A 13385-nucleotide genomic window follows, 5' to 3' on the forward strand; every position below is an offset into this window, starting at 1 on the left:
ATATTCAGAATATTACGCCTACAGACATAATTGAAATGCTTCCCATCCACAGCATCACACATTAAAATTCAACATCCCTGTGCCTTCCATTAAAATATAAAGCTGATGAAGATGTGTATCCCTGATATAAGTACAGTAAGAATGAGCAATACTCTGTCATATTAAAAAAAAAAACAACTTTGCAGACTTTTTATATCAAACTTTGTACAGAAAGAACATCTCTGTGGGTCACTCCACTTTCATTTCAAAAGCTGTCCCCAAACTAATCGCGAACTATCTTAAATACAGAGGACAGCTTGTAAAAAGAAATACATGGGTCCTTTTGTTTCTTGCTGCTAAGTGACACCAAGAGCTGCAAAACGTATTAAACTTTTCTAGTATTATTCTGATTATAAGTAACTGTATGGGTCACACAATAAGATTTGATTGCCAAGTGCAAAGGGAATCGTCTGTTCCATCATAAACATAAATGGAGATGAATTATAAGACACTATTGAGGTATGATTTAAAAGAAAAAACCTCTAAAAATCCCTGGGCTAGGATTTTTGATGCTACGCATTTCTTACCAATATTATTTTACTATGATTAGATGAGTTTAATAACCAGAGATGGAAAAAAAGCCTACTTGTAAGGCTGCCGTGAAGTATGGTTCAGAAATCTACCAAATTCACAGATAATGTCATACATATATCACCACGTACCAACAACAAAAAAAGATTTGAGAATAATTCCTGCTATTTGGGTGTCTATGTCACAGAACTCAACAACAAAACTAGTTCTTTGGCATGGCAATCCAGAGGAGCAGCAAAGGACTCAGACCTTTCGACTACATCGTGGATTTTTACCAAATGCAATGTTAGTCATTAGTGTCATTCTTGAGTGATAAAGTTTCAAAAATAAAATGGAAAACTGTATATAGATGCAGATTGCATCCCCACAGAGGCAGTTTTACTGCAGCAGTAAAGGGCTTTGCCAATACATCTTTCTCCACACTGTATTTTTTCCCTGTGCATCAGTATTCATATTTTGGCAATGACCTAAATGCTCCCAGAGCAGACACAGCCCTCAAAAAATGATAAAAATATAAACACAGACACATTTGATACCTGAAAGAGACAGGGAAATTCTAACCTATTTGGATTGTATTTATAAAGCCAAAATTACATCCCAGGCCCTGTGTGCCTTGCATTTCTTCTGGCTGGCAATAGCGAACGCTCAAGCTTCTTCTGCCAATGACCTCCTTAACATCTACCTTTCTTCATTAACCAGACATGAAGGCTTAAATGGAACATGAATGAGCATGAATGAGCTCAAACATTAATGGCCACTTCTACACTTTTACTGCTTAGGATTTTTCAACACATTTTCCTGATCGATATTTTTATAAAAATCACATTTCCATTGTGTTTACTGTGTTCTACCTCACTGCCTTTTCTGTTTGTTTGTCTGGAATTATCTACAACTAGTCTGGGAATTAATTTTTTAAGTAAGCAGTAAGCACTTGATTCCTTTTTTTAATTTGGCTTTCAATAATTTGGCTAATGTCACAGATGCTCAGGACAGGCTTATAGGCCCCCGTACTTTATTTCAGCCTCTGTCTGGCTTTCTTTACAAGCTTGGACAGAAGCAGGCCGAGAACAGAGGTGCTGAGGGCAGGTGAAGCGTGAGGACATTTGTCGCGGGGGGCAATTTTTTGGCTTGCCTTGGACAGAGGGTGCTTCAGCGGGGCAGGGAGCTGCGACAACTAACGCCCCACACTCCCACGGATCCTTTTCAAGTGCATTTTGAGTCCCGGCAGAGTCCGGATGACTCTCCTAGAACACTCTATTTCTTTCAAAGCAGGTGACACCAGCAGCACAAAGAGGGAATCCCGGGTTTTTCAGGAGCGAGGAGAGCGGCGGCCCGGGACGTGTGTCCCCCCCGCTCCCCACACGCCCCGACGGGCCCGGCTGCCCTCCCCGGGACCCTCGCCCCTTCGCGGTTTAACGCAGCCTCTCCCTGCGATTCACCGCGGACAGGCACGACATACCCCAGTTCCCGCCCGGAGAGCTCTGCCGCGGTCACCACACAGGCGGAGGCGGTGCTGCCCCACTGCAAGCCCGCAGCCCGCTCTGCCCCGGCCCGACCGTGACCACGGCTCCCCGCCCCGGGCCCTGCTGAGGATCCCGGCCCACCCCGGCCCTCACCTAGGCGCAGGGCCGGCAGCCGGGCCGCCCCGAGCGGGCACCGCGCCTGCCTGAAGCCGCTCCCTCCGCCGCGGCCTTCCGGCTGCCGAGCGCCTGCGCGCCGCGGTAGCATGGCCACGCCGGCCAAGCGGCGGGCACAGCCGCAGCCCCCCGCCGGGGAGAGCGGCTCGGAGCCGGAGTCGGAGCCGGACTCGGGGTCGGACTCTGAGGAGGAGGAGGAGAGGATCGATGAGGTGAGCGGGGGGAGCGGGGCCCCTCCGGCGCCCGCGGCCTTCACGCAGCGTGCGGGGCCTGCGCCCGCCCGCCCCTCCCGGGGCCTCGGTGCCCGCCTCACGGCCATCCCCTGCCCTCCTCCGCGGCCTTCCCCTCCCCTCCCCTCTGGATCCACTGTGACTAAAATCGGTTGTAAAACGATAGATACGAGCGGGCTCACGAAGCCGAGACTGGGAGCTGTTGAGGAGGGGGGTTGTCCCCCTGTGGAGCCCCTTGCCCGGCACCCGCGGGTCGGGTTACTGTGGTAAGGCGTAGGTGACATGTTGGCCTATGTCGGTAATCGGTGATGTAGAGTGTACTCAGGTAATTGTTGTTGAGAGTCTTACATTTTTTTTTTGTTTTCTTCTTTTTTTGACGTTGGAGTCCCCGAGGCCGCAGTCAGTTGTGCAGACTTGGCCCTTGCACGTAGCCTGTCCACGTCTGTTCTTGCGTGGGACTGGATGCAGCCACTTCAAAATAACGCTTCCAGCGCAGAAGATTCGTTTTAGTTTCCTTTTTGTGTAAGAAAGTGGGGGGAAAAAAGAAGAAAAAACACCAGATCTCATGGAAATAAAATTTTAATTTCTTTTCTGAGTTCTCTCCCCCTGTATATATCTGCACCTGGACATATGTGAAAATGTATTTGGTTGTGAAACACAACACTGGGGGAGCCCCCCCCTTTCTAGGAAAGGAAGAGATAGGCACTGAGTTTGAACTCTTATTAAAATCTTAGAGTGACAAGGCAATCTGTCATTTTAACAGAACTTAAAGAGTTAAAAACCAGAACTATCCATGTGCTTTAACCTTGTACATTTCAAATTAAATATTTTGCTAACATTGTTTACATTAGAACTTCACTTTCTTTTTCTTAGATGAGGCTAGTTAGCTTGCTAGCAAATAAAAAAAAAGTACCTTTTTTAAAAACTATGTCAGTATAAAAAGTGTAGGTTTAATTGTGTCATCAGTCATACTAACACGATGGAAAAGCACGTTTAACGTGGCACACATGGTAAATGGCTTAGTTTGACCTCACATACATTTATGAAAATTTCTTGAACAGCACCGCTAGTATTTTGTGTGCTGTTTAGTGTTTGTAAACTGATATAACACCTTGTATCAAAGCTAATGGCAATAATCCTTTTTTTTTTTTTTTTTTTTTGAGGTGCTCAGCATTCCTGCATAATGTAGGTAGGACAGTGGTTTTTAGTGTGGTGTTTATGGATGAAGTTTCTTGAGTCTTCAGTGACAGAGGTTTTGAGGATGGCTTCTGTGTGTCCTGCGCTGCTGTGCGCTACTGTGTTTTAGTTGCAGTTGTTTGTGCACTGGATAAAATTTGCACTATAATGCTTAATTTAGTAGTCCAGGTTTTGAGGATGATATGTCACTATTACATCTATTTTAGTTTGGAAGTCTTGATGCAGAGATATATTGAGTTTCCCTCAGTTCTTGTATAAGACATCAAAGTGTGCATTGCTAATATTAAAGAAATGTACAGAACATTTATAACTGTGCAAACTTAGAAATTTGTACAATCGTGTACTTAAAGGGTGTTTGTTTCTCTGTAATTCTCAGCATTTTTATTTTTGCCGTACTAGCCTCTCCCGTCATCTCTTTCCGCTTCAGGTGGAAAAAGGACAGTCTTTTCCTTTATGCAGGTATTTCCTTCATACGATGGAGCATGTGTTAGTTTTGTCAATCTGAGAACAGCAACGTGATCGCAAAATGGGGCCTGGTTGCTGCTTGCTGCTGTATTTTTGTATGTAGCAGAGTATTGTTGCATAAAACAGCTTGCTCTGTGGGCTCTTGCTTTGCTTTGGATGCAATGCAAGGGGAAGAGAATAAGTGCACAGTAGCAAGGCAGGACAATATATGACGAGTCTTTATTTGCCCTTTTTTTTTTTAAAAAAGGATGAAAGATGAAGGGTTTGTAAACTCCCTCATACCAGGCTGTTATTTTGGGTAGTGGAAAAGCCATGAAGCAAAACGAGTGTTAGAACACCTAGTGCTCCTGGGGTTTATATCAGTTTTATGGCTGTGATTTGCACAACATGCAGAACCACCGTAAACGGTGTTTTGTTCAGAATTTACTGGCTTAATCATTCAGTGAGATCCTTGAATTTTAAAGCAGTCAAAAAGTTCCTGGATGCCAGGAGTGAATGCTGTATACACCAAAGATACAATCTGTTTTCTTATATAGGTAAATAATGTGCTCTCAGTTGCCTCTATAGAGCTTCATTGCTTTACTAGACCATAGAAGAATATCTGAGCATGTCTCCTGATTTTTATTACTCCCCCAAGTGGTTGTATACCTGTTTTCTACATTGTAAACAGGCCTTTAAGGCTGGTCTCCCAGTGGACATTAAAGACCATGACCTCAATATGGGATTGGAGAGAGTTAGGAACCTTAACTGGTGACAAAAGTAAGGTTCAGTTGTGTAGATTGTTCAGAAGGTGGAATCCAAATTGACAATTAAAAGGCAAAGTAATTTTGTTTGATCTTGAACAGCAGTTCACAGAAGAATAGGTAGGCAAGGCAACCTTGGCAGGCAGTACTATTAATATAGAATACCAGTAAAAACATTTGGTCAGCATGCAGCATTTGTTCTGGAAAGAGAAGCAGGAGTTCACATTCAGTTTTTGCTGTGAGTGGGTCTCATCGTGTGCCTACTGAGCAGACTTCCAGAGTGGGGTTAATGATACCATTAGGATTTGAGGAAATAGCAGAAGTAGGGTTTGGGATGTAATTATTTAAATGTCTGCAGCAATCTTCATCTTTAGCCAAGGCGTTACACTCCAATCCTGCGGTTTTAAGAGTTTAACTGCCTGGATCAAACCTTTCTACAGTAAGAGTCTATGTGGCTACAGTAAATATAATTGTGTGAACCAGATTGCAGGAACAAAGCATTAAAGGTTTGTTCACAACACAATTTGTAAGTTAGTTCTAAAAAGTTACTTTCACAGATGCTCTCTAAAGATTACAGAAGAAACTATAACAATTGCTGAGATTACTGAAATATGGAAATAAGTTCCATTTCTGATGTTGACCATTACTTGTCTTCAAGTTTCTTACAGTTTAGCTTTGTTTTGATATAGTTTCTTGCCAGTATGTTTGATATTCTCTATTTTACTTCTTCATAGGAGGTGAATATTGAATTCGAAGCACATTCCATATCAGACAATGACTATAATGGGATAAAGAAGTTACTACAACAGGTACTTTGTCTTCTTGTTAGCTTGGTTGATATGTCCCTTAATAAATAATATCTAAAGAGTTACGCAAAGTCATCAGTTCACATTATTTGTATTGATTCATAGTTTTTACTGTGCTTCAGCTCATGAAGATTAATTACAGCCACAGTGAACATGTGTCTCCTAAACCATGGTTTCAAGAACTTTACCCAGTGAACTGTAGGGCTGTTCTTCCACAGTGTGTATAATCTTTCCGTCTTCATTCTGTTAGTTGCTGCCCAGAAAAACCTCCTTCAATGTTAATCAGCTTCCTGGAGGGTTTTTTTTTGTAAATTACAGCCCTTAAAAACCAGACAAACAAGTAATGTGTCTGTTCAACGTGGCAGCTTCCCGTCTTCTTTTGGCTGCCTCTGTTGTAAGGCTATGCTCAGCAAGCATTCAGATCTTACCAAACTCAAACGGATACCAGGTATGCAAAATGCCAGCTTGTGGAGGGTCGAGAAGCAGGCGCTTGAAGCTGATTTTCAGTCTTTATAGTATTGTATTGAAGGAAGTTAACTAAACAAACTCACTAAATGGAAATTAAAAATAGAAGAGTGTTGCATAACAACTTAGAGAAATTACTGACTTTATCTTCTACTAAGTGGCCTATGATACCTCATCAGGCCTAAAACTTCTTACTACTTGTTTCTTATTTTCCAGTTATTTCTCAAAGCTCCTGTTAACACTGCTGAATTAACTGATATATTAATACAACAGAATCATATTGGAAGCATCATCAAGGTAAGACAGAATTTACGTTTGTAAATGAAGTACAATACTTTTTATGTTGAAGTGACATAACAGACTTTCAGAAGGGGGTCCTGTCTTTGTGATTTATATGCTTTCTTGCTTTTTTGCTTTGAGAATAATTCTTCTATGGGAGCTGAAATTTTCCGTGCCTACTTTCAACCAAACAAGGGATTTGATTGATTATTTTGTTGATTTCTTTCTACATATGGAAGGTGCTTCACTTTTCTACCTGAATTTTGTTATAGTAGAGTAATAATGCTGTAAATGCTGTAGAGAAATTTATTACCATCTCCATAAGGAATAGGACCTTGCAATTTCCCTACATTCTCAGGATGTACAGAGATATAGACCAAAAATATCCCGCATGCAGTTTCCTTTTGTGCAGAGTTCTTTGGACATAGGAAAGGATCCTGAAATGAGTCCTGAGCAACTTCTGCTATGGCAGTGGAGCACTCTGCAGAGGCTCCTGAGTTACTGCTGGCTAAGGAAGCTGTTCGGTACTGTATAGTGCTCAAGATGTCACGGACACGTTGCTTTCAAACCCAAACATGCTGCCCCCATGGCGCAGTTGTGCTGTTTTACCATGTTGCCTGGTATCGTTGCTATACTTTCCCTTTTTGTCCTGTGCCAACAGTTTTTCTGCCCAAGATGAACGTGATCCTTATATTACAACTGCATGACGCCCAGTTCTTTCCCCAAGTTTTATTGCGGAGTTTTGTTGAGCTTTTTGTTTCACTCTCTATCAAAGCTCTACTGCTCTATGGTTTTTAAGACTTTGCAGGTTTATTTCCCTACGTTAGAAACTGAAGAAAATTGGTTTTGCTTAAGATATTGCCATCCCTTGCACCGAGATGCTGCTTATTATATGTGAGCTATCAAATTTTAGTGCCTTTCAAAAGATTCTGCTGTAGAAGATACATGACCTGGCTCTCTATATAGCTGGCTCTCTATATAGCTGGCTCTAAGCACGCAAGACGTTCAATGATGCGTCACTTTCATAACCGTAACCAGAATTTGTAGGTTGTATGTTTGTGCAAATTACCTAGATGGTTGTCATATGCCGAGCATCTTCTGGAAAGAAAAACATTTCTTGCTGCAGAGAGTGGAAATAGAATGTCAATATAAGTTGTTACTTTTTCTTTCATTGAATAGCAAGCAGAAGTCCAAGAAGACAGTAGTGATGACGACGATGAGGATGATGATGAAGTCTTTGGTTTTATAAGCTGCTTAAACTTAACGGAAAGGAAGGTTGGTATTCCTCATTAACATCTAGACAGTAATAAGTGAGACCGTGTCCTGCTTTTCTGCCTGTATAACAAGCCTAGAGAGCCAGATCAGGATTTTGAATTCCACCATGGAGGACTATGGTCGTAAAAAGTTGCACATCGCTTAGCTTTCTTTTGGATTTAGTCCTGCGTAACTTGCTGAAGGTCAAACATAAAGCAAAGAGTGGAACAGAGAGTTAAAACGAGGTCTAATAAGTAGTTCCAGGGTAACTGAGCTGTCGGCTTCTTGTATTCTTCACTTTCATCTTTCGCAGCTTCTGAGTTTTCCTGTTGAGCGTACTGGTGTTGCAGCTCCTAGCTGCATTCCTGTCAGTTAAGAACCTTTGTTTGCCCTCAGCTTCAGGGTTGGTAAATAATTTCAGAGAAACTGTACAGTGCTTTAGAGACCGCTTAAGGAAATTGCCAATAGGCCTGTAGAATATTCCCTTGAAGTTCACATTCAAGGTTTTCTGGTGTAAATAGTTATTCTATAATGTAAAGAAAATATACCTTTTGATTCTAGGGTACACAGTGTGCTGAACAAATCAAAGAGCTGATTCTAAGTCGGTGTGAGAAGAGCTGTGAACAGCATGTAGTTGAACAACTAAATAAGCTCCTAAATGACGATACTAAGCCTGTGGGTCTTCTCCTAAGTGAAAGATTCATTAATGTACCACCGCAGATTGCTCTGCCCATGCACCAGCAGCTTCAGTAAGTTTGTTTGGGTTTTTTTTGACATGATGTTGAATAGTACTTTTCATATTTTTTCAGAAATCATACATATACAGAACTATGTTAAAATAGGTGATACTATAGATATAAGTAAGACATGAACAGAAAGAAATATTTTCATGTCATGCAAGGTCTCTAGTTAATTTTTTAATATTTTTTTATAATTTTAGGCTTTCAAACTCTATACTTTAGGATAGAGGAAATCATTTAAGAATATGTGCCGTTCTACTGCAGAAATAGCCGTGTGTATATTGTAGTTTATCTTTCTGTTGCAGATTATTTTCATATTGATCTAGGAAAATTTAAAAATGAGAACTTTTTTATAGCATGCTGATGATGAGCAACTAGGATGTTTCTGCTCGTGTTAATGTCTGGCTCTAATGGAAGATTCGGACTGAGGTGGATGAGTTCTGGCCCATGAAAACCATATGCAGTGTTTTGATTAGTTTCAAGTAAATGAGTGAAGCAGGTTAGGTGCTGGTTGATCTCTATCATTTCATGGATTTGTATCATAGGCTGGGTGACAGTAAGTAAATGAATCCACTGAGATACAGCATTATATTGTTTTAGTGCCATGTTGAGAGCCAGGAAGTTATGTTGGATAAGGAACTCCAGTAATCAAAGGAAGATTTTTTTTTTTTCCTTTTTCTTTTCTCTTGTGTGAGGTGAGATTAGAAGTCAGATTAAGTTGACTGCTGTCATGGCTCATTTAAACAGTAAAATAGACCTTTAAGAAATTACTGCTTTGGTATGAAAGAAAACATGTTGATAGGGTTGGTCAGAAAGGTTTTTAAAGAAAGAAATGAGGTGCTTGAAGGCCTGGCTTTGAGGTTTACCGCTAGCACAGCACTTGTCACCACTCAAATTCAGGTCTCAGCCTCTTTGTCTTAAAGGTTTTGGAGTGTTGCAGTGACCACATGTTTAACACAAGGGTGGGCAAGAGTATCTTCTGGCTTTTCAGTTATAGTTCCTCACGGAAGGGATAATGTGATCTATTTTCAGGAGAGTTGCACTTAGAATCATTTCACAGACTCTCTACTGTGATCAAGTTTCTGGGGAAAAAAGGGTTATATTGTGAGGTGTGGAAAGACATCCATATTTTTATTTAAAAGTGCAGATACTATGTTTTAAGTACTAGGAATGTGTATGCAAAATTTACTTTCTGAGGCACTTGTAAAAGAATAGGCCACAGTATGAATATCCTTTCTGTATTAATACGTTATAAGGTTTACTTATACACTTGTTGAGAGTTTAAATTGTATGTGTAAACATTTATTTATCTTTAGGAAAGAGCTGACTGAGGCGCAGAGGACAAACAAACCTTGTGGAAAGTGCCACTACTATCTTCTTATCAGCAAGACCTTTACAGAAGCCACAAAGAGCAATTCTAAGAGGAGGGAAGGGAGCAATCAGCAGAAGGAGGAATTAATGTTTGCAAATGCAGAGGAAGAATTCTTTTATGAGGTAACATATGTGATTCTTTTAATTTAAAATGTTTATTTTTCTTTATGTATCAGCAAAAAAGGTGTTTCACCTTAAATTCAAGGGGGGCTTTTAAAAAGATATGATCACATATCTTTTCAATTAAATCCAGCTTTTATAGAGAGAGAGGTGAGCAAGCAAGCTATTTTTGTGTATTCAACACAACACCTATGAAGAGAATCATGGAGAGGTGTGCCATCCATAAGTCCAAATTATTAAATTAATCCTCTGTATTGGCATGAATTTACTCATATGTTATTTGTATCAGGTGACAATTAACCTGACTGTAAGATGGTGTGGCGTAGACTGCCTGTGGCAGCATTGCTACCTGATGGGGTCTCCAGTGCTATGAGGATAGTGGAAAAATGCAAAAAACACCTGAAATAAGCAGAGACTTTAGGGGAATGATCAGGTGTTACTTTGTCTTGAGGCCAGTGCCTTGGCCTCAGAGAATTAAACTCATCTCTTTACTCATATAGCAATGCTGAAGAGATTGAATTGAATGTAATAATTGTCAGACTTGTTGAAATACTGTCAATGGAATGTCCACATTTTTAGGATGAAAAAATGGTAATAAATCTGGATTTTGAATTCAGCAGCATGTTCCAGGCCTTCTGAGTTTACAGAAGTTTGAAATTCCTTTTGTTTTAGAACAGTGCAGTTGTCTTCTTTAATCTGAATAATAAGAAATGTGAAAGACTTGTTAAATGGCGGTGTCAGCTGAAGGGAGGAGACTGGCTGCGGGGTGTGCGAATCGCAGGAAGTGCAGGTTACCTTGAATACCTGTCAGTGAGATTCAAGCTAACATGATTTACATCACAAGTGGTGTTTAAGAGTGGCAGCTCAAACAACTGGTGTTAGCTTGCAAGGGTGCTCTAACTTAATCATGTGTCACAGCTTTAAGCACTTCGAAGAATAAAGATTCAAAAAAATGCAGAGGAATCTCTCGTTAGACTCTTGATCAGCATCTGCAATTCATGTTACATACACAGATCTCTTTTTCTTGCCTCTGTCCTGTGTCAGAAAAAACAGCTGTTGAGGCTTTATTTAGATTTGATAATGCGGTTAAATGCATTTCTCTGAGATCTCTTCCTAAGAAACTTAACAGATGCAAAGCTCTGCATTTGTGTCATCGTTGTTGGTATTATGTAGAAAGCTGAATTATCTGTTTCCTTTGGATACCTGTTCTTTTCAAAAAATGCTCAGAATAAAAAACTTTTGGAGATCCAAACAAATACTTATCACTTCCCTTTTCTGTCTCTATTCTACTCAGGACAAGTATATTAGTAAATAGTGCTAAAATACTGAGATGAAAATATTACTTCCTGTTTCCTAAGTCTAAACAATCCTGCTGGTCCCAAGCCAAATCAGCAGAGGGGAAGATGCAGGAAATGAAATTAAAAATGTACTTTGAAATGCGAAGAATTTTTCATTGTTCTTTATTTTTTTTTTCAAAGCTTTAAAAAATACTATTCTACAATATTACTGCTTTGTCAGGAGCCCATTGTTTTTCATTTCTGGCAGTGTCTACAGGACAAAGTACTTGCACATGCATCGTATGGTTAATGGCAAAGGCTTCTGTTTGTAGTCATTCATGATGTTGTCTGTTAGAGGCTATGATATGGCTGTAATTTTATTTCTTGGGAAGAAAAATGTAAGCGGGTGAATTCATTGTTAGCTATAGGGAATACTGTCGTAGCCTCTGTGCAGTAACAAGTTTGGGATTTTCTTTTTGTGTTTCTGCCCCAGCAGCTTTACCAACTGAACTTGAACTCTTTGTAAACCTGTTACTGAAAAACTGAAGGGGAGAAGCCTGTGATGCCCATGTGTCCAGGGGTGTTATGTTCTAGAAGGCCTATTTTGTATTTATCTCTGTTTTGTTATTTTGAGTGGCATTTTAAAGACTAATTGTGTGCTTTTATCTAAATTGCAATAATTTCCAACTCAAGCTGACAGACTCAAACTGAACATGCTTTTCTTTTTAACGGTCTTTCTAGTGTTTTTAACAAATTCATTTTAAACATCATGGAGGATATTAGATTACGTGGGTCTCTGTACTTAATAATGTATATGTGTTAAATTAGTGTTGGAGTGTATATCCTCCCTAATCACACATAACGTTAATTAGGTTGCAATAAAGTAGTATGAAATGCGGTGAGGCAGACACTTAGAGCCATATAAAACAGAGAAGCCTTTTTGCGCTTGTCAGTTCCCTGTGCTTTATTCTGTTCCTTAAAATGTTATTGAGGGAGCAGAAGAAAAGCTCTATTATAACCAGACTTGGAATTGATTAAAGGTTTAGGGCCTCCATTGCTCAAATTGTTTGTTCTTGAGCAAAGCCACTCAATTAATTTGATGGTTCTTCCAAAATTAAATTTACAACCTGGAGATACTGTTAGTAAATAGCAATCCTAAAAGGAGACTGGATCTTAATTTTCCCTGCAAAGGGAAGAGGTTAGGTAAGTTTTTCTGCTTTGGAGTTCAGTTCATATTTCTTGATCTGACTTGTGTGAGAACTGGAAACATTTGTTAGGTAAATTTTTCTTATCCATCAGGGATTTTGTCTGGGAAAGCTAATAAAAAAGGACTGTTCTATCTGTATGCACTATATATCACTGAAAAGAAATAATACACATTATGGACACCTACCTATTTGAAGAATGATAGCAATCATTTTAGAATTGAATATGAATTATATAAATTCTGTGAAAAGCAAATAGTTTAAAATACTTAATAATAGATTCTCTTGTAGGTTTTTTTGGTGGACCTTTTGAGAGGGATGAAAATAACTTCTTAGTAAGCATGTGCATAATAGGGTCATTATTTTTACTTTGTTTAGATGATGTATTCGTGCTTCATGCTAATTAAAATTTTTTATATTTAATAATATTCATAATTCATGCTAATTAAAAAATTTAATCCTAATGCATTTATTTCTGTTGTTTAGAAAGCCCTTCTGAAGTTCAGCTACTCTGTGCAAGAGGAAAGTGACACCTGTTTGGGCGGCAGATGGTCCTTTGATGATGTACCAATGAAACCTTTGCGGACTGTTATGATAGTTCCAGCTGGTGGAATTAATGTAATTATGGATAAACTCAAAGACTATCTGTCACTCTGAACTTTCCTATAAACACCATTTTTTATAAAGCAGCCATGCAGAGCTATGACTTCACAATATTTTCGGAAGACTGCTATTGAGTTAATGGTTTTGTACTGCTCAAATGCTTCCTCTGTACGCTTAGAAGACAAGTAGGTGGTACAACTGAAAATATCCAGCAAATTAATATTTTTAAATATTGTATCTTGTTATACTTTGGTGTCATCATGAAGGAGTCAATAAAAACCCAATGTTACAAGGAAGCTTGAAGATCTGCTCAATATGTTTATAACCAAACCTAAATCGTACATTTTTGTTACGAAACAATGCATGCAACTCCTTTTGTTAAGAAAAGTGCTTTTCCTAGGTGTTTCTTCTGTTAAATATGTT

The 13385-nt window shown here is 39.6% G+C and overlaps 2 protein-coding genes across 7 annotated transcripts in view; one reads left to right on the forward strand and one right to left on the reverse strand.

The window, feature by feature from the left end:
* UROS (uroporphyrinogen III synthase) overlaps positions 1 to 2325 on the reverse strand; it is a 27202-nt gene extending 24877 nt beyond the window's left edge. For 4 of the 5 annotated variants that reach the window (XM_087767969.1, XM_087767968.1, XM_087767970.1 and 1 more), the window contains exon 1: positions 2187 to 2325. The gene's annotated coding sequence lies outside the window, so the exon portion shown is untranslated. The other variant, XM_087767967.1, reaches the window with a different exon arrangement.
* On the forward strand, positions 2211 to 13258 carry BCCIP (BRCA2 and CDKN1A interacting protein). 2 transcript variants are annotated; one of them, XM_087767965.1, is made up of 8 exons: positions 2895 to 2959; positions 4034 to 4093; positions 5577 to 5651; positions 6330 to 6410; positions 7572 to 7667; positions 8208 to 8395; positions 9703 to 9880; positions 12846 to 13258. In XM_087767965.1, exons 2-8 carry the CDS (start codon positions 4088 to 4090, stop codon positions 13014 to 13016), a joined length of 795 nt encoding a protein of 264 aa, XP_087624091.1. In that variant the 5' UTR covers positions 2895 to 2959; positions 4034 to 4087; the 3' UTR covers positions 13017 to 13258. The 2 variants fall into 2 exon arrangements, with proteins under 2 accessions (XP_009474043.2, XP_087624091.1); XM_009475768.2 differs by lacking the exons at positions 2895 to 2959; positions 4034 to 4093 and adding an exon at positions 2211 to 2419.
* Positions 13259 to 13385: the final 127 nt, after the last annotated feature.

Source organism: Nipponia nippon, unplaced genomic scaffold (assembly GCF_047370975.1).
Source record: "Nipponia nippon isolate SJK-2023a ecotype South Korea unplaced genomic scaffold, ASM4737097v1 scaffold_3, whole genome shotgun sequence".
In the NCBI taxonomy this organism is placed as follows: domain Eukaryota; kingdom Metazoa; phylum Chordata; class Aves; order Pelecaniformes; family Threskiornithidae; genus Nipponia; species Nipponia nippon.